Source organism: Vigna unguiculata, chromosome 2 (genome assembly GCF_004118075.2).
Source record: "Vigna unguiculata cultivar IT97K-499-35 chromosome 2, ASM411807v1, whole genome shotgun sequence".
Classification (NCBI taxonomy): Eukaryota; Viridiplantae; Streptophyta; class Magnoliopsida; order Fabales; family Fabaceae; genus Vigna; species Vigna unguiculata.
This window is the reverse complement of record NC_040280.1, coordinates 23,379,966-23,401,493: the sequence shown is the minus strand read 5'-3', so window position 1 is coordinate 23,401,493 and position 21,528 is coordinate 23,379,966. Positions and strand designations below refer to the sequence as shown.

General features: G+C 32.9%; 2 protein-coding genes, 1 long non-coding RNA gene and 1 other non-coding gene across 5 annotated transcripts; 3 read left to right on the top strand and 1 right to left on the bottom strand.

Annotated features, from left to right (window-relative positions):
- The first annotated feature begins 1,105 nt into the window (after window positions 1-1,105).
- LOC114174321 lies at window positions 1,106-2,837 on the top strand. Of its 2 annotated transcripts, none has more exons than XR_003602679.1 (3): window positions 1,106-1,202; window positions 1,303-1,359; window positions 1,441-2,837. It is a non-coding gene; the product is annotated as an uncharacterized LOC114174321 (long non-coding RNA). The 2 variants fall into 2 exon arrangements; XR_003602678.1 differs by having other exon boundaries at window positions 1,112-1,202; window positions 1,319-1,359.
- A 1,524-nt stretch (window positions 2,838-4,361) lies between these two features.
- On the top strand, window positions 4,362-4,433 carry TRNAC-GCA. The gene has a single exon. It is a non-coding gene; the product is annotated as a tRNA-Cys (tRNA).
- A 1,583-nt stretch (window positions 4,434-6,016) lies between these two features.
- Window positions 6,017-8,502, top strand: LOC114166827. Its single transcript, XM_028051683.1, has one exon. The coding sequence runs from the start codon at window positions 6,281-6,283 to the stop codon at window positions 8,111-8,113; it is 1,833 nt and encodes a 610-aa protein (XP_027907484.1). The 5' UTR covers window positions 6,017-6,280; the 3' UTR covers window positions 8,114-8,502.
- Window positions 8,503-9,872: 1,370 nt separating this feature from the next.
- LOC114166831 (F-box protein At1g70590) lies at window positions 9,873-12,987 on the bottom strand. The gene is made up of 4 exons (XM_028051695.1): window positions 12,354-12,987; window positions 11,856-11,992; window positions 11,493-11,675; window positions 9,873-10,468 (listed from the first exon to the last, which is right to left on the bottom strand). Exons 1-4 carry the CDS (start codon window positions 12,868-12,870, stop codon window positions 10,304-10,306), a joined length of 1,002 nt encoding a protein of 333 aa, XP_027907496.1. The 5' UTR covers window positions 12,871-12,987; the 3' UTR covers window positions 9,873-10,303.
- Between the last annotated feature and the right edge of the window lie 8,541 nt (window positions 12,988-21,528).

Below are 21,528 nucleotides of genomic sequence, written 5' to 3'. Positions count from 1 at the left end.
GATCAAAATTTTTTTTATCGAAAAATAAATTACTATCTTATTTAAAGTTTTCGTTATAAATAAAGTGTTTAATTTTTATTTTAACTTTTAAATAATATCATATGTTTTTTTTTTTGTTTATTTATGGTTAGATTTAAAAAGAAAAGAATAAGCCAAGTTAAAAAGTTACAAAAGATATTTAATTAAAAATCAGGCTTCAAATACCTAAATATAAAGGTTGTTTTGTTGTTATTATTATTATTATATGATTTTTATAATGTATTAAGTTGTATATTTATTTATTTTTAAAATATTAACTACATTGACATTCATATAGAATCAAATAAATTTTTTTATTGAAAAACAAATTAATATATTATGCAATGATCTCACTGTGAAATAAAGTTTTGAATATATTATCACGAGAATTGCATTGCACATTAAAATTAACTTTATATCATATAAACAAGTTAGATTGTACTTTTATAATATATTTTTTTCTTTATATTGTCTCGGTCTCTTAGAATAATAATTATTTTAAGGACTGTGATTTTTGACAAATTTTTATTTTGACAAAGTTTATTTTTTAATACACATCAAATATCTTTTTCTTTTTTCAAGTCGTATCAAATTTTTATGTTATTCATTAAAATATTGTCACATGTATTTTATTAAAAATTTGTTAATAAAAAAATTTTGTTGAAACATAATTTTCCTTATTTTAATGTTCATAATTTATATTTTGTTATTGACCTATCAGTGTATTAGCTTGTTTCTAAATTACTTGTTCACTATTTGAAGACGTTAGTATTAAATAGGTTTTTTAGTATATCAGGAGTGTATACAGATAAAATTTAGGCTCAACATAATTACTATTTATCTCAATCAGATAAATAGTAGTTATAAAACTTACAAAACAATTAACAGAGTATTAATAATCACACTTAAATTATAAATCTTATACGGATAAAATGCAAAAATAAAATTTATCTAAATTTATTACTAAATATTTATTTCTTCACTCAACTATATATTTACTAATCCGAATCATATCACATGTAATGTAATATATGAAACAGAAGCATAGAATAATCTAACTGTTTAATAGACTTTTACATTAATCATTTAAATGTAATCATATAAAGTAATGTGAAACCATTATGGATTATTCAGTCTGAAGGTCCTAGTTTTCGTCTCAACCACACTTAATTCAATGGCAGAAGGTGAATGTTTGTATATATACTTTTCTAGAAACTAATTCATGAGTAAACTTGTAATAGTGTTTTGTGTATGTGAAGTTGAACTAATTCTCACTGTACGAAGAATGCTTTTGTTGCAGGAGAAGATGGTCTGGGTAAAAATGCTCATTTTCTCAACCAGGTGAACCCATTTTCTTCGAATCTAGTCTCAATTTATTTGCATCCTTGAGTTTGAGAAGTTTTTGAGGATTTTTTTTTTCAGTGATGGAATCCACAGTCCCATTTCATTCTTGAATCTGAGTGAAAAAACTTATTATAAGTAGTTCAGATCGTTGATAATTGTACTCTCTCGGCTTTTCTCATGCTCAATTCATCATACATGTTATAGGCATGGTGGAATATTCCAGGTACGTATTTGGCGCGACACATTTCACTCAAAATTAATGCATTATTTAATTGCAAATTTAGAGTGACATTGATACATTGAACTACAAAAGCATACTTATACGGTGTTATAACATAATCTCCTATGTTCTGAGTGCAATGTAGTTCTTGAAATCTCCTAATCCAAAACTGAAGTTTTGGAATTTGTTAAACGATGCTATGTTATTAGGGAGTCAGCACTGAGTCTCTGGGACCAATTTTCAGTAGCATCTGTGGTACCAATGGAGTTTTTTATACTTATTTTTTTTTTTTGTTTTAAAGAAAACAGAACAATTTCTGTTGTTAGTGTTGAAACTCAGTTCCTTCATTCACAACTGCTAGGCCAATCCAAATCCAGAATGGGGTGCATACCAAACTCTATAAAATGACCAAAAGTAGAGACCTGATTATGTGTAGTGCATCAATTTAATTTAGAAATCGTCAATAACAAAGTTTCTTGTGGTCCACGGGGTATTTTGGTGATGCATGTGATGATGTAATTGGAAAATGATACTCTGCTTTATTGATTTCTCTAACATCTAAATTGATGATACCTTCCCCTGTACAGAAAATGAAGTGCGTTGGATTAAACTAATTTCCTGTGTGTATATTTAATGATTCACTGAGTAAAATATTTTTACCCAAAGGAATAACTTGACTAGTATGAAAAATCCATTTCAATGTCATGGATTGGTAGAATTGGCCAATACAGAATGGCAAAACTCTTCACATAATTAATGCAGTATCATACCAAACCAAGCAAATGATGGGCCATAACATGAAAATTCGCAATATTCCTTACCAATCACTAGTTGGTGTGATTATGATGCCTCAAGAATCATCGAATTAGGGAACAGACGTGTAGTTTAAGGCACACTTAGTAGCCAAGTGAATTGATATTGCAGATATTTAAATATGACCTTCGCAGGTGCATTAATATAATCATATATAAATGTCAGTTACCCGACAGAAACATTATCCTGCTCAAAATAATGTGGTTTCAACCAAATGGCATTTCTGATCTTAATCAAATATTTTAATGCTGTATCAACTGTGAATATTTAGTTAATGGAAGAGATGTCCAAATTATCAAACTCAACAAAAGTGAAATGAGATTTGAATGCAAATAGAAAATTTCTTTGTTCAACAAAAGCAGGCGAAAAAAAAATTCCTGGATACGTATTTGGGTCGTCCTTAAATGATGCCAAGTAACACTGCATTTGTCTCGGGCCATTGTGTCTCTATAGTTAGTTATTATTAGGTTAATAGTTTCCTATAAGGTATTATCCGTTTTAAAATCTAAAATCTTGTCACAATTTAATTTTTAAAAATATTTTAAAAATTTTAAAAAAAATATTTAAATATTTTTTTATCTTCACAACTAAACGATATTGGACAAATGGATGTTCCAGAACAATTATTATTATTATTATAAATTTGATTTTATGTTCTCGAATCACATAAAATGACAAATACAAGTTATGCTTAAAATTAATTTGACTCGTTCCAACCCAAACCCAAAAGATAGTCTCTTCAGTTCACTTTTATAGCTTTGGACATATCAAATTGGTTAGGTAATTAAGACTTTATATACATATATGCCTTAGCTTATACGCAGCTTACATTTTAAACCACATGCCTGTTTTTTAGTGAAAAAAAAAAATAGTTTGCAACTTATTAATTGAAGGATATATTTTCTTTAATTATGCAATTGTGTGTGCAAGGAAGCATGAAGATATTGATAATGATAATAAGAAGCAATGACTTGTATTTGTCTATTTGAAGAACGTGGATTGAGGGTTTGACATTGAACAATACTTGCCACGAAAGTGCAAAATTGAGTATGACCTTCGAAACTACTCATTCTATGTATTTGTTAGAAGTGTGACTTTAAGTTATCATTCGACTTCTAAGTCCAGTTACATTACAATCTTAAATATTAAGTTAATTTATAATTTATTTAGAAGTTTTAAATTTTTATATTGTATATTAAATATTTGTTAGTATAGTTTTACTTTATTGTAATAGGATTTATATAAATGAATGAGACATATTGTCTAAAAAGTAGAAAAAGAAAAGTTGATTCTACATGTAGTACAGTTCATATAATATGTACAAATTTTTTCTGTGGTCCTGGTTATACAAAATTGGAATATTTGATTTTTCATTAGGATAATGGAATTAGGAGGTGGAAATTCAAACTCTAGAGTAAGTTTTTTATTTGGACTAATATTTTGTGTGTGTTCATTGTTCAACGTGTCCAATTGCACGTTTGGTATTGTCTGGAAATTTCTGCAGGGCCCTTAATATTAATTCCACACTCAATTTTAAATGTCAAACATGTCAATAGAAACAGCGAAGATTATGGTCAGTTTAAACATGACTCATTGGAAATGAGTTAAATGTTTAAAGATAATTATAAAAGTTTACAAGTGGTGTAAATAAATTTTGTGAAGATGAAGTAACTGTTAGAGAAGAAAATGTTACAGAACTTGTACAAGAATTGTGTTTCATAATATCAAGATTAAGAAAGATTACACTGTTTAATGGGATACATATTACGAAGAATTTTCATATCTTGAACGTTTTTTTAGTGATATATATATATATATATATATATATATATATATATATATTAATACAAATTATAGGAAATTATTCAGGTACACAATGGTTAGTTTTAAAATCCAAGCTTAATTTTAATTAAATTATTAGTATCTATCGAATATCATCGTAAAATTGTATGAAACCCTCAGCAAAGGGTCCATAGCTCAGTGGTAGAGCATTTGACTGCAGATCAAGAGGTCACCGGTTCGAATCCGGTTGGGCCCTTTACTTTTTGAATTTTTCAAAATTACTATACAGTTAATTATAATATAAGTATATATATTATATATAACTAGTGTAAACACAGGCGCTATCGCGCCTGTGTGTACGCATTTTTTGAATTATATTAAAAATTGATGATATTGTAATGTTATTGTAATGTTATTAATTTAATAAACAAAATAAAAGTATATTTATAAAAAATAAAATAAAATGTACGAAGAAAATAAGAGAAAAATAACTATTGATGAATAGTAAGAGAAAAAAAGAAAAAAGAGATAAGTAAATAATTTTATAAAAACTTATAAAAATAACCGTTAATTTTTAAAAATTTAATAAATAATTAAATTATAAAGGGTAAAGTTGGAATTATGAAATGTGGACACAAAAGAGGGAATCCCCTTTATATATAGTTATAGATAATAAGGATTTTTAGGTTTTAGCAGATCGTGTGTGAGTCTATTATGAAAAGAAAAATCAAATTTTAAGTTTTTCAAATAATATATAAGTTTATTGGATTAACTTATTTAGTTAAATATAATTATTAAGTTTACTAGTATTATTATTACATTAATTTTTTAAATATTTATTTATCATTTCAATTATTAATATGCTGATATATATATATATATATATATATATATATATATATATATATATATATATATATATATATATATATATATATATATATATATATATATATATATATATATATATATATATATATATATATATAGGAGAGATACAGAGAGAGAGAGAGAAATCTTACATTTATTAAATAATAAATTTATATCTCGGATAATTTATTGTGAAATAATTGTTAAATTAGATTAAATAAAAATAAGCTTATATCCTAAAAAAACTGTTATGTAAATTAAATTATCTCAATTCTTATATGTATATATTTTGTTGACTGACTTTTCTTTTCATGGTATCTGTGATTTCAATTTTCATAATTATAATTTATTCCATATAAAATTTATTTTATTAGTTGCTTTGTTTGGGAATACATCGTACGTATCTTAAAACATTAAATAAATTTTCAAAGAAATTAATAAAGATTTGTTTATACAAACTTATGTGTAATGATTTAAAATAAGTAAATATATTATTCATAAAATACATCGTAGCAGTAACTTAAGAATAACTAATTTATAAAGTTTTATTTCTTATATAGGTTTATTTGAAGTTATAGAAAAAATTAATTTATTTTATTTAAAAATTTAGGCATAAGAACCTTAGAAAAATAAGAAAATGAAATAAAATATATTTATTGAACAAGAGAAACTACACGTGTATGTTAGAAAAGTCTCGAAAAGCACGCTCCACGGAAGCGAGTGCGAAATGTAGTCTTCGACAGAAAAAATAAACAACCAGAACTAATTGTTAGCAGAGGTTACGTCACGTACTAGTCAATTTGACTCCACTGTTCTTTCCAAATCCCTAATTAGCATAATAAAACCCTTTTAGATACACTAATTGAAGAAATAAAATAATAAAATTAATTAATAAAAATTTGAAGTCGAATAGTATAAACTAATAAAAATCGTAAATTAATCAATTAATTAACTAGCGAAGAAGGGAGAAAGAAGTTACTGGTGTGATGTGTGTAGGTAACGTTTGGAGTTAGGACAAACAAAAACATAAAGACATGCGTGGCAGAACAACAAGAAGTGTCAAATGAACAACACCAACATAAACGCCCGTTCCAATTCCCGACTCGGATTCTATCAGACTCAGCGTAGACTCGGTTGACTCGGTCTCACACAGCACACACAGCACACACCATCCCCAGAAAAAACCTTTGATTATTTATCGACTGACTCGGTGGCAGACTCGGCGCGGCGGAGATGGCGTTGTTGGAGGAGAAGCGAGTGGAGGAAGAGTTATCGTACCCGATTATGGTGGCGGAGCGAGTTCGCTCGGCGGTGGACGAGGCCGACTCGTTCAAAGTTGAGTGCTCGGAGGTGTGGAAGCAGGTCGATCGCCTCCTCCAAATGCTCCGAACCCTCGTCCGCTTCGCCACGGCCACCAACACCTCCGCCGCGTCGCCGTCGCTCTACGAACGTCCCATCCGCCGCGTCGCTGCCGAGACGGCGAAGAATCTGGACCGCGCTCTCGCCCTCGTGCGCAAGTGCAAGCGCCGGAGCATCCTCCACCGTGTCGTCTCCATCGTTAGCGCCGCCGATTTCCGGAAAGTCCTGGCACACCTGGACGCCTCCGTGGGTGATATGAAGTGGCTCCTCAGCATCTTCGACGCTGACGGCGGCATTGTCCTCTCGCTCCCTCCGATAGCCAGCAACGACCCCATTCTATCTTGGGTATGGTCTTTCATCGCTTCCCTTCAAATGGGTCAATTAAACGATAGAATCGAGGCTGCGAATGAACTTGCTTCTTTAGCTCAAGATAACGATAGGAATAAGAAGATCATAGTTGAGGAATGTGGGGTGCCTCCTTTGTTGAAGCTTTTCAAGGAAGGCACTTCCCCTCTTGCTCAAATTGCTGCTGCAGGTGCTTTGTGTCATTTGGCTAATGATTTGGAGAGGGTTAGAGTGATTGTGAGTGAGCATGGTGTGCCTGCTGTTGTGCAGGTTCTCAGTGACTCCCCCGTGAGGGTTCAGACCCTGGCTGCCAATTTGGTTGCCAGGATGGCCAAGCATGACCCTGTGGCTCAGGAGGATTTCGCCCGGGAGAACGTGATTAGACCGCTTGTGACACTCTTGTCGTTTGACACCTTTGTGGATGATCAATGGGGTCATTTGGGGAAGCAAAGCATTCATTCCATTGTTCAGATTAATAAGGAGTTGGGAAAGGGTACCCGGGGTGGTCGCCATTTTTCGAATTCCTACTCGAATTCGTATTTGTTTGCGGAGGGAAGTAGCAGGGGAGGGAATCATAGGAAGGAGAGGGAGAATGAGGATCCTGAGGTGAAGCTTCAGCTGAAGGTTAGTTGCGCTGAGGCGTTGTGGATGCTTGCGCGAGGGAGTGTGACCAACAGTAGGAAGATAACTGAGACCAAAGGGATGCTTTGTTTGGCTAAGATTGTTCAGAATGAGCAAGGAGAGCTGCAGTTTAATTGCTTGATGACGATAATGGAGGTAGCCGTAGCTGCTGAATCCAATGCTGACCTTCGTCGAGCAGCGTTTAAGACCAATTCTCCGGCTGCTAAGATTGTTGTGGAACAGCTGCTGAGGATAATTAAAGAGGTGGATAGCCCTGCATTGCAAATTCCAGCTATGAAGTCCATTGGTGCGTTGGCTAGGACGTTTCCCGCTAGAGAGACTCGGGTAATTCAACCTCTAGTTGCACAGATGAGTAATAGAAATGCAGAAGTAGCAGATGAGGCAGCAGTTGCTCTTTCCAAATTTGCTTCTCCAGATAATTTCCTACATGTTGAGCATTCTAAGACGATAATTGAATTCAATGGCATCCCGGCATTGATGAGACTGCTCAGGAGTAATGAAGTTACCCAGATGCATGACGGGCTAACTCTTCTTTGCTACCTTGCACTTCATGCTGGCAACAGTGAGTCCTTGGAGCAAGCAAGGGTGTTGACAGTGCTTGAAGGTGCAGACAGAACAGTTCTTCCTCAGCATCTAAAGGAATTGGTCTCCAGGGCAATAATCCACCTCAATTTGTATCATGCAGGAATGAATTCTCAAAGGATGTCATATTTGCCTTGACCACAAATTTAGCTTGTTTGAAGACCCTGCGTTTTTGTGGGTTCATCGGTATAGTGTTGAGTAAGGTGCATCTGGCCAACTCTTTGGGAATAAGGGGGATTTATAGGACAAAGCACACATAAAAAAATACACTAGTTCTTCAGCTTAGACTGTTTTTTGTTTTCCTTTTTCTCCCCATAAAACTAGTCAGTGGGGTGGCAGTTGTGCAGAGATTTATATTGTATAATTAAATGTTGATCATTCTATTTTAGTACTTGTGTACTCATTTGTTCATTAAGTATGTTTTCTACATTGCCTTTGTGATAATACAAATTCTTATAGTGGGATATAACTGTAGGAGGTTTGATTTCTTCAGGAATTGAAAGTGGCTTTACTGTTGGAAGTCTGTTCATCAGTTTACATCTGATCTCATTCATGTCTTTGACCAATGATCAAGACTTCATTCAATTGCACATTTTTTTAACTGAAATGTGCTTTGTTCATTAGCGTTTGGAATTTTTACTTTAACAGAAGAAACTCAATTTGTGAGAGCTTATCAAATCAGTGACTCTGATAATGTGTAAGCATCCTTCTTATATGCCAAATTGCCCCTTATGTCCACTTTTTGTATGGTGCTATATCACATGGGTTTTTATGCAGACTGAACAGTGAAAGAGATACACGGTGGAGGGTTTGTGTCCATGAGATATGCTATTATGGTGGAGGAATGCTGGATACTAGCAAGGCATTCTCTAAATTATCTATTTTTCCATGTTACTTGGTGAAATCTATGTAGGACTTGTTAAATAGGAGGTAAGTTTCACATTATTTGGTATAATTTTATTGAGTTTCACTTAATAATAATGAGTGTGTAATAAAGGTTGCAGTTAAGGAGGATGTGCTATTAGTATGTCATGTAATTGTGCTTCTTGAAAAGCAACACTGAAGGAGCATCTACGGTTTTTTTTTTTTTTTTGTATGCATGTGTTTGTAATAAGCATCGTGGAAAAAGTTTCTAACACCTCAATTTACCAAATTCCTACCTTTTGGATCAATCCCCTGTTCTTGCTGGAACGACCTACAAAAGATTGAGTTTGAAAACTGATGGTCGGATTATCTTTTGCGCTGTGTACTATTTGTAAATGGGAGGTCTGTTGTGATACAAAAGTGTTCTTCTGCGCTTGCTTATTCTGTCTTTCCTTCATAAAAAACTCTGAATCTAATGCATGTTATGGTCTATGCAACTAAACATTATTCTAAAATTAGACAGCAAAATATGCACAACTTTAGAGATTTGGCGACTGAACAAGACACTGTTTGCTACTCTCGGAAAAGCCGATTGCCTTCGGGATATGTTGGGTTGGGAAATGTTATTTGATTCATGCTCTCCCTCTGAGAATATGCATGCCAAATTCAAGATATTTCATCTTGAAGAAGCAAATGTCATCTAAAGGGCAAAATGAACTGAGTATTTTTCTATTTTTCTTCACATCCTTAACTCATTAGTCACAGAAGCATCTTTCTATTTTTCTTCACATCCTTAACCATTAGTCACAGAAACATCTGTCTACACGAAACTCGTGACTAAACAACAGACCTCAAACCTTCAAAAGAATTGAGCATTCAAGGCAAATTTGATCCACAAAGCTCCATGAAAGATTACACACTAGGGATTGTCCATGACCTAGTATTTTATGTATAATTGGGTGCATATGCATGCTAATTGTCATGTCGGGAAATAAAAAATAAAAGTAAAAATTGAAAGTTGGCTAAGTGGATGATATATGTATAAACCAAAGTAGTGGTTAAACTGAATCACGTGTAAAGTCAGACAGACAGCTTGATACTACGTTATATTCCATCCGTACAACATATAATATGGAGTAATATGAATTTTCACTTCTCTAGATGGCCATTTATGACAAAAAATGCCCACCACAATCTAATTGCACAGTTCTGAAGGGAACTGAAGAGGAAGTTTCAAATAGTTTAGAGGATTTTACAAAGTCCACTAGTTTTACAAACGCCCACCAACAAGTTTTGTTTATACATAGGAAAAAACCACTATAGTCAGGATTGGTAGGCAAAGTCAGTTTCTTAGCAGCTCCTCCCTGCTTTCCTTGTTTCATGCTTAGGCCTTCTTTGTTGACTACACTCTCACTGATCAAGGCCATGCAACTTCTTTTTCACAAACCAACTTAAGGATTTGGCTCAAACTGATGGCAAGGCACGCCAACTGTCAGCTAGATGCATTGCATGATCACGTGAAGCTGATGAAAGCCGATGAAGAACTGCATTTTTTACATGAGCTGCACGTTTTTCACCAGCTCGAGTAGCAAGTTCCAAGTACACCACAGCCTTCATCATGTCTCCCTCCTGAACAAATATTGTCCACCAACCGTTTAGTTTTGAATTACCAGGACCATAATCCTACTAATATTTCTAGTCATAGTTGACTATTATTCGAATGTATAAACATATTCCAGACAAGAACATTAGAATGAAACCACAAATTTAAATAATGAAGCCATTGATAAAACATTTGGAACCCCGACAGAAATAGCAAATGTCAGAATGCCGGGTAGAAACAAAAACCTCAAACAAAATAATAATCACTATGCAGGTGAAAAATCACATTTTACATTATGTGTATGTCTATATCTATGGTCACGAACTAAAAAAACTAACAGAACACAGGTCTACAACATAGAGGAATTAACCATGCGATGACAACAACCAAAGTCATAGATAAAACATCGAAGAAATTGATGTTGTTAAAGAGAATAATTCTTTTTTTTTGGGAGAATTGAAAATGTTTTGCAGAGAGAGACACAGTTTGAACAGAGAATTCACACAGAAATTGAAATTCTAAAAATTTTGTAGAATTATTTTGATTACTAGAAATTAATTTCAAATTCTACCAAAATAGTAAGAATTTTGAAATTTCCCATGTTCTCTTTTCTCTGCTCTTTCTGTGTTTGTTGCTGTCCTCTTTCTCTTCTATATCCTTTTTTGTCTCTTTCCTCTCCCTCTCTTCTCTTCCATCTATCTCTTTGCTCTCTCCCTCTGTTCCCCTATATCCCTTCTCTCTCTTTTGCCCCCACTTTCTGCTCTATTTCTCGTATCTTAATCAATAATGACGTAAAATGCGACAATACTTTTGTTTTAGAATTATTAGATATTATGTAATTAAAAATATTAAACATTTAATAATAGCCTTTTTCATAAAGTTCAGCATTAAAATTTCAATTTTAATTTCCTTGTATATAAATTAAATTATCCTATCCATTCTAAGAAATTGAAATTTAAAAAACTTGAACTTCTTTCGGACAAAAGTGTTTCATTTACTCTCTCAAATGTTTGACGCACAGAAGAGTAAGTGAAAGGGATAAAAACTCACAGAAAAGAGAGTAAGTCCATGCTCAAACTGAGCTTTGCTGTGACCACGATCTGCAGCCCGCTTCATCCATTTTCTAGCAAGTTGATGATTACGTGACAGTCCTTCCCCAATGGACAAGCACAAGGAGATATTGTACATAGCACGGACATACCCACCCTCTGCAGCTTTCATATACCATTTAGCCTGTAAAAGCAAAGATCCTAATACGTTACGTCACATCACGATAACAAAGAACCAGAAACACCCAACATTACAAGTCAATTCAATTCCCAAACAGATTTCCCAGAACTCTCCCAGAAAGAACATGTGCATTCATGAATCATAATTACAAGTAAGAGGGAAGAAAAAGAATAGAGCACCAACAGCTTCTTTCATGTTGCTACAGACCCTTCCACCACCACTGTGCAGCCAAAGCGCAAGCTGGTACTGAGCACGAACATTCCCACACACAGAAGCTTTATATAACCATTTGACAGCTTGTTCAGTGTTCGGAGGTTCAGCTGCACAGCATAGATAAACCTTTTTCAGAACTCGAATCATCAGCATAATGTATATATATTCATTAAAATTCACAAAGAAATACCTGCAAATATGCAAATACAGACCTTCTATATTTTTTTTTCCAAATTAATATTACAAAACATTTCTTGCCACAAATCTCGCAGACGAAAGAATAAAATTAGTTTTTGGTCATACAGTTATTAAACATGAAAGATAAAATACGGGTTTCTAACTCAGCACGGCTCGTAAGATGAGTATTACTACTATCTTCATTATATACATTACTTTGGTCATACAGTTATTAAACATGGAGTTTCCAAAACTAACAGTCGAAAATTAGGGTAATGATGAAATGAAAACCTTGGAGATAGGAAATTCCCAAATTGCACTGCGCAGAAGGGTTTCCAAGTTCCGCGGCCCTGAGATACAATTCCATGGCCTTGAGCTTCTCCCCTCTCTCCCAGTAAATGAGGCCGGCGTCAACCATGGCGAGGGCGGAGCCGCGAGCGGCAGCTTTCATGAACGAATCGAGCGCCTTGTCGGCGTTGGGGCGGACATCGCGGCGACCATGCTTGAAGCGCTTCCCCCAGCGTAGCAGCACCATGGCCTCCCGTAGCGGCCGCAGCGCCTCACACCACGCGCGGCACACGAGAGACGCCGCGCAGAGGTTGGGGTGGTCGAAGGAGGCGGCGATCCTCACCATCACATCGTAGGGTAGTGCCGTGAAGTCGGCGCCGGGAGGTGACGGAGGAGGGCCCGCGCAGAGGCGCGTGGAGCGGGCGGAATGGGCGGCGGAGTATCGGGGAGCGGTTGCGTTGGAGAAATTGAGGGAGGAGAAAGGCGAAGAAGAAACACGAGGCCATGTTCGGTGCTTCATCTGCTACGGTGAATCGATGAGAGTGTGTGTCTGAGAGAAAGCGAGTGAGAAGAAATCAGTGGATGGAGGGTGTCGGTAATTCCTTTGTTCACGCGTTTCATTTTGCATAATATCTTCTTCTTTCAGTAAAGTCTATTAGTCCCTTTCAGACCACACTTAATTAACATATCAATTACTAATTTAAATGTTTTTATATTCATTTTTTTATAATAGTGACGAAAATCCTATTACTAATGTTTTAGACAGATTAATAATAAAAGCTAAAAAGAATTTATTAGAAAATAAATGTATAGATCGTAACCGTCCTATATTTTATGACGAACTTTCTAGGGTTTATTAATGACTGAATAAATAATAAAAACAAAAGAATTTATTAGAAAATAAATGTATATATTGTAACAAGACATACAATAATAAAAACAAAAGAATTTATTAGAAAATAAATGTATATATTGTAACAAGACATACAATTTCATGGATATTACACCATTGTTATTAACAAGTTCGAAATTATTATATTTTGTTTAAAGCAAAGACATTGTCATAATTTTTTTCTTATAACTCCGTAACATAAGAAATAGTATGTGTATAACACTTCATAAATATATTATGAAATATGAAATTTAAAATAATTCCAAATTATTTAGTTTCAAACTGTCCGAAATAATTATATCTCACATTACCCAATTTAAAATTATATTTTAAATTGTGTAATCTAAAATTATATTCTAAATCTCATTACTTTACTAAAAAAATATCTTATTAATAACTAATTTTAGTGATCAAAAATTGCTAGTCACAATAATAATAGGTCACTGTAATAAAATAGTTACTATTATGAATACAAATTATAATAGGTCATTAAATTAGTTTTTAAAATTAGCTACCATGATTTTGGCTACCAAAACAATTGGTCACTAAAATTTAGATACCTAGGTTTTGACTACCAAAATAACTTAGTTACTAAATTAGTCTCTAATTAATTAGTAAATAATTTAGTGACCAATTATAATTTTTGATTTATAATATTGACTATTTTAGTAACCAATAATTTTTAATTTTGTAAATTGGTATCTAAATTGGTCACTACAGTGACTAATAACTTTTTGTCATTAAAATTGGTTACTAATGAGACATTTTCTTGTAGTGCTTAAATATTTTAGAGCATAATCTAAAGTGTGAGACATTGGTCAATTTTTCATATTACAACAAATGTGAGAAAAAAAGTACGAAGACAGGAAGGTTAACTTTTATCGGTTAAATTTCGTGAATAAAATTAATTTCTCTATATTTTTTATCTCGTTTAATTTTTAAGTTTATGTTATTTTTTGCATTATTTTGTATTTTAGTTGTTTTATGTCTTTTTACTCTTAATCTTTAGGTTTAATTACTAGGATGATATCCACTTTATGTTTATTTGAATTTGGATGTATGTTTCAAGTATTATCAATTTGAATTTATGTTTTAAACATATTTAGTTGTCCCAAGACTACTAGTAGAATTTATTTTGATCTCAATTAAAAACTAATAAAATATTTTTTTAAATATTTGCGGGTATCCATGTTAGGTATCTGTGGGTTTTTTATAGGCGGGTATTCGGCGGGTAGCGGGGCGGGTTTCAGATAGGATCTTTTTGTGCGGGTCGGTTGCGGATAGACACTATCTGCGCCCAACCCAACTTGTTGTCATTCTTAGGCATGTCAATTTGGTACCCCTTATTTAAAAAAATTCAATTTTGTCCCTCTTTTTGAAAAGTGTTTCAATTAGGTTCATTTTAGACAAAAATAATTAATGTTGTCACTCTTTTTTTTAAAATATTTTTTTTTGTAAACATTTTTTGTTGTCACGTGTCAAGTCCTCATTATGACACGTGGCAATGTTAGTGCCATGTGGCAGGATAATGTCACATGTGCCAAATGTCATTATCCTAATTTCAATTTAGTCCACATATATATTTCATTGTTTCAATTTAGTTTCCACTTTTGTGTATTTAATTCAATTTTGTCCCAATTTTTTTAATAATTAAAATATATTTTTATAATCCATTTTTTATAAGATTAAAAATAATTAAGTATAAATATTTTTACAAAATTAAGTACTTATATTTATATTAAAATTTAGTGGTCAAATAATACATTGACAAAATATGGGTTAATAATATACAATAACGTAATATGTTAAAAAGTCATCACTACAAAAAAACATAATTTTACTTGGGGTTTTTTAGTTGGGGGTATAACAAACTCCAATAAAAAATGATATACTTGAGGTTTTAAAAACCCTTGATAAGTGCTAGAGGTTTTTAAACAACCTCCGTTGAGTACTTGGGGTTTTTCCAAAAAACCCCCGTAGAGTTTAAATCTTAATTTTAATGTTTATCATTTTAATAGACAAACCTCTTCCTTTTTTTTCTTTCGCGTTGCATATTAATCCAGAAGAAATCGAAACAGAGTAATACATTTGCCACCACCGTTTGTCTCCACCATTATCTTCTCCACTGTTCGTCTCCACCGTTCGTCTCCACCATTATCTTCTCCACCGTTCTTAAGGTAACAAATATCAATCTTCGTCCTTCCAATATCGTCTCCCTATTTCGTCTCCATCAATCTCCCTATTTCGATTTCGATTTCATCTTCATATTTCTTCAATTTCGATTTCGATTTCAGTTTCGTTTCGATTTTGTTTTCCTTCGTCACTAATTGCGATTCTCTTTTCCTAACTCTGTGGAAAGTGAAGTTATAACCACTTGGATATGATTATTATGAGCAAGAACAAGTGAATTTGGGGTTCAGAGCTGTTAGAAATTTTGGCAATAGAAATTAAATGAGCTTTGCTTTAGTGTTCTTTTTAGGTATAGCTTTTCATTCTTCTTAATTATGGTAACCCAAATATCATGAGGTTTAAAGTTATAGTACTGATTAGCATCATGATTAAAAACTAAATTTTGCTAATAAAGATTGTAGTTTATTATTGTTCCTAATTATTACGTACCCCGATGGCAATAAATAGATCCGAAAATAGTTTAGTTTCATTGAATTGAACATCGAAGTGGAGTTGGTGATATGTGGTGAGGCTACTGCACAACAAACTCCTTGATTTGAGGTTTTAGAAATTAAGATTAGGATAAAAAAACACTTGATTGTTTGTTCGTTAGGAATAATAATGATTTTGCATATGTTATTCCTACGACAGAAAGGAAGTATACATTGCAATATCAATGAACTTACTAAAAAACTACGACCAAACAAACTCTGGTATGGTTTTAACAGATAGAAACTTCCAAGTTCCAATGTTATATCTAGCACTAAATGGAAATTACTTAATTTGATAGGTCACAACTAGCATCAACTAACGTATCATTGAGAAAAAGAGTAATATAAAGAGAATGAAAAATAGAATCTTGCTACATATGCTTTTGGCTTGAAGAATTATGTTTCTTCAGAACTAGAAGTATTTCGTTTTCTGGATGCGATGACCCAATTTTCAAAGTCTTCTTGATTTTGTTTCACTATACAATTCCCACATTTATTGTTTGACGTGATGATTGCTTCAGTCTTTTTCTCCAAGTTCTTTTAACTTACATAAAATTATTATATAGAATCATGTTCACATAAAATAGTATAAACATAATTTACACTCTTGGATTGAGTTTCTTGGTTGATTGGTTGAGCTTGATACTTGTAATATTTTTTAAGAGTTGTTTTTCTGCTTTTCCCTTTTGAAATGAGAACAAAAGGTGATTAGTCCTCTGAAGCAAAATTATGAATGCATAAGTTCAGTAGTTTCAATCACCTTATAAACTGGTCTGAAACCTCCCTGTTAAATATTGGCTTAGTTATGGAAACAAATTACTTGATGGCTTCAATTTCTGGGATTTAGACATGGAAGGAAAATATTTATATTATTTGAGAGATTTATATATACAAGAGGTTGTACTTATTTATAATTCTAATGATGTTGATAACTCTAAATATGTAACTGCATTAATTATCATTAAAATAAACATAATATCTATTTGTTGACAAATATTTGTAGACAACATTTTCACCCTGAGACAATGGTGTTCGAACAATTTCCCCGAGGCTAAGGAACAACTTGAAAATTTGTACAAGGAGGTTAGTCATTTCAGTTAAATGCCTCAATAATCAACTAAAGTGTCATTTGCCAGGACTGCTTTTAGCTATAAAATAGATACACGAAAGGAATGAATGTAACTTAGAAAACATGGCCTTAATTTAGGTCATTAAATTTGACTATCCTCGTCTCTTTGTTTCTTTGTTTCATATATGGCTTGCTCCTTTTGTCTCCGTGCAGGTTGGTCTAAAAGATGAATTTGACTATTTGGAGTTAGTACCACATGTCCCACTCAAAGCAGTTGCTGAATAATTACTTAGCCTATCAATGACCAATTGCTTGTTGTCGTGCTGCTCTCAAATACTGACAATAAAATGCAAAGTTGAGCATTATCAATGACATCCTCTAAGATGGTAGGTTATTTTCTATTCCTCTCTTTCTGTATTGATCATGAAGTTTGAGAAGCACTTTGCTTCCTGTGGCAAAATATATTGCATTACAGATTATGTATTCTGCCTCTATCCAAGTATTTTGGTCCCCATTTTGAGTTAGGTTGGCGTTACTTGCCTTAAGGAGGCTACAATCCTCAGTATGATAGATATATAGATCCTTTCATTTTTTATGTTTGTTTTTATGGATAGAGGAAAAAGAGGTTGGTGTATGACATAAACTAAGAACTGCTTTATTTATTAGGGAACCATTTTAAATCCTCGAGCCACAAGAACTTCGTTGCTTGATATTATTCTTTTTTAATCCTCTCAGTTCACTTATATTATCATGGAACAGAGTTCTTTTAGCCTTTAAAGGTCAAATACTAAAAAAGCTTAATCCCTTGAAGTGACCTATCAAAATATATAAGTAAAGGGTTGAGTTTTGTTCCTAAATGTAACTTAACAATTACATTTTATGATGGCTCTGTGAAACCAAGTAAATGTAGTAGCTATGGGGACCACATCATGAATGGCATTTCTTTCCTTCTCTTCTCTTTTGTCAAAGTACATCTTGCTTAAGTCCTCTTTTGTCAGGTGTTGAAGAACTGGAGCAGCAAGGGGACCCTGCTACAAAAGAAATATTGGTTATTTGTAAATTTTTAAGTGAAGAATAGTTCACTAATTCAAAACACTGACATAAAACAGACTAAGATTTTCTTAGACTAGATAACATGTATAATCTATAGTTTTTCTGTCAAACATTGTAGAAGAAAATTGAGGGTATTTATATGTGTGTGTGGTGTATGATGAAATAAAAGAAATGATTGATTTTATGATTTGTTGATACGAAGGAAATGATTCTGCTATAATTGATAGATAGAAGTCAACTATAATTGGTATTGTAAGAAGCATTATAAAATGTAGAATATATGTGTATGTATGACTAGAAATGAGAACAAAATGCAGGCATTATATGCAGATAATAAGGTAATTATTAAAAGAGATAGCAACTTTGTCTTTCGGCATATTATTATCACTCAGTAGCTTGCTTCGTTTCAAGTTGCATTTTATATTAGCAAAAAATATGTATTTTAGGAGATTTTCTATCATTACTAGAAATAATTTTGCACTAATTGTCTTACATCATATTCTAATGCATTCATTGTAAATTCTTAGTAGCTATGGCAGCAAGCTCTATGTAATAATAGCACCAACGAAACAAAGTTCTGCATACAAACATTTTGGATATTTAGCTTCTCAAAAAGTCATTTGCCACCATGCTGTGATTTAGTTCATGATGCTTAAAATAACTTTTTGCAACATGATCAACATTTGTGATAGAGTTAAGAGAGCTAAACATTGTCCAATATTGCAACAGAGCTTATCCATACAAATAAGCCATGCCCGAATGCAGAAAAATCTACTTTTCATCTTTTGCATTCATTACAACTACTCTTGATTATTAATGAGTTTACTATTCATGTATACTTTTCTTTGAGTCATTTTATTTAATCATAAACAAAATCTATGTAATTTCATTCTTCAAATACCGATTTTTGAGTTGTGAAAGAGAGATCACATTTAGTAATTTTGGAACCCCGGGCATTAACGGGGTTTTTGAAACCCAGACATTACCGGGGGTTTTTGGAACCTCAGGCATTACCGGGAGTTTTCGAAACCCCAGGCATTATCGAGGGTTTTCGAAACCCCATGCATTACTGGGGGTTTTCAGAACCCCAGACATTAATGGGGGTTTTTAGAACCCCAGGCATTAACGGGGGTTTTCAGAACCCCAAGCATTAACGGGGGTTTTCGAAACCTCCGGTAAGTTGCGCTACTTCCAGGGGTTGCTAAAAACCCCCGGTAATCCGTTAGCCACGCTTGCTTTTCTGGGGGAATTTCAAACTCCTGGTAAAACCATTAGTGGGGGTTAAAACCCCCAGAAACGCCAAATATAACCCCTATTAAAAACAATTATTTTTGTAGTGCATTGTTAATAAAAAAATATTATTATAACATTTATACAAATAATATATTTGATCTTGAATTGGAGAGAGACAATATTGCTTTATTTTGAAGAAAAAAAAGTTGGTGACTATATTGTTCTATTAGTATAATATTTTTTTACCACTAAATTTTAATGTAAATATCAGTACTTAATTTTGTAAAAATATTTATACTTAATTAGTTTTAATCTTATAAAAAAGAATTAAAAAATATACTTCAATTATTAAAAAAATTGAGACACAATCGAACAAAAACACAAAAGCGGAGACTAAATTGAAATAATGAAATATATATGGGGACTAAATTAAAATCAGTACAATAAAATTTGCACACGTGACATTATCCTATCACATGACACTGACATTGTCGCGTGTCACAATAGAGACTTGACACATGGCAAAATAAAAATTTTGCAAAAAAAAAATTAAAAAAATTAAAAATTAAAAAAAAAACTAGAGAGTGACACATGGCACACCGTTAATTATTATTTTCTTAAAGGGACCTAATTGAGGCATTTTTCAAAAGTGAAACTAGGGACGCAATTGACACTTTTTTAACCACGGGTACCAAATTGACAAACCTCTACGAAAGTGGGTACCATCCGAGTAATCAAACCTATTTTATATTATGAGTGTGTGAAATAAGTCATAGGAAACAATTTTGGTGGACGAAAACAAAGATTCATTTTAGACAAATACTCATGTCGGGGGCACCGGGATCACACTTAACACTACAAACATGGAGAAAGGACTCACCTATAGCTATATACTGCCTTGGAGCCTTGGACCACCCCCAAAAGGCCAAAAAACCACCATTGGGCACCAGGCTAACTCGTTGGACGAAAATATGACTCGTCCAACGAGTTACAAGTCAGAGAGTGTCGATTTTAGGTCTCGCTGGGCGAGAATGAAGCCGCTGGGCGAGAATGTCGACTCTTATACGCGAATATGTTTATTTAATCATGTTTCTACGAGAATTTTGGGCCTTCCTCCTTTTTCACTAATAGAAACATCTTGGGTGCTTGGAAAAGTCTCTTGGAGGCTGCTAGGAGTGTTGGAAACTCTCCCTTCTCCTTCTTGGGTCTCCTTCTTCCCTTTTCTTCAATTTTGTAAAACCCTAGGTTCTCCATCATGGACAACAATTTTTATTTGTTGAGATTATATGTAAAATACTAAATTATTTTGTAAAACTATGTTGTTAAAATATATATGCTTTTCCAATTCAAGTTAGTGTTTGATTTCCATGCTTCATGCTTGATGTGGATTGTTTCCATGCTTGATTTATGATTCTTAAGGTGTTGGGAAATTAGAATCTAGACTTGAAATTGAATACCTAATGGATGCTTGTGTCTAGGAATAGAACTTGGTTCATTAGTAATCTTGGGCTCTTAACACTAGTGCATGATTTCACTTGTTGAGGATTCAAGGGATTGGAACTTGATGAGTGATCATAGACTCAAAGGCTCTAGGAATAGGATTTGTGTATTCCTGTGAGTTTATTTTAACATGAATATGGAATTGAGATAATTTAGAAAGCATGAGAATGAAGTGGTTGAAGTCTAATCTTGACAAATTATAAATACACTAAATTAATTTCTTGTTGCGCACCAACAATTTGATAAAATACAAAAAAGAGTTTCTTAGTATTTTTTTGAGCTTTGTGTTTAATTGAGTCGTGAATTGCTAGAGTTGTCACTAGAGATGTCAAAAATATTCGTACTCGTGGGTATTCGCGGATAAAACCCACAACGGGTAGAAAATGAATATTGTAAATGGATACCCACGGGTAATGGGTACGAGTTTTTTTTATACCAGCGTGTTAACAGGGCGGGTACGGGTATTATAGTATTCGTACCCGCGAATATCCCTACCTGCTATACTCTAATTTAAATAACAAAAAATTTTAAAAAAATGACTAAAACATTAACATATCGATCTTGAATGGGTTATTTTTTGTTAATTGGTTTTAAAAAGTCTCAATTTCTTTGCAAATTATCATATTACACTATTTAAATGGGTTATTTGCACTTTGTTTGAAATTTATGAATGTTATGCACTTTATTTTTATTTGAATTTATGGTTAAAATATATTGTTAAATATTAAAATTTTCTTTTGTAAATACTCGTGGGTACCCGTGGATATCCAT

Bases quoted from the DNA above. Each gene is read 5' to 3' on its own strand.
- LOC114166827 (XM_028051683.1), top strand. From the start codon at position 6,281: ATGGCGTTGTTGGAGGAGAAGCGAGTGGAGGAAGAGTTATCGTACCCG.
- LOC114166831 (XM_028051695.1), bottom strand. From the start codon at position 12,870: ATGAAGCACCGAACATGGCCTCGTGTTTCTTCTTCGCCTTTCTCCTCC. The intron at 11,676-11,855 runs GTTGGTGCTCTA...TTGCTTTTACAG, and splicing joins GTAGCAACATGAAAGAAGCT to GCTAAATGGTATATGAAAGC. The intron at 10,469-11,492 runs GTGAGTTTTTAT...ATATTTGTTCAG, and splicing joins ATGGACTTACTCTCTTTTCT to GAGGGAGACATGATGAAGGC.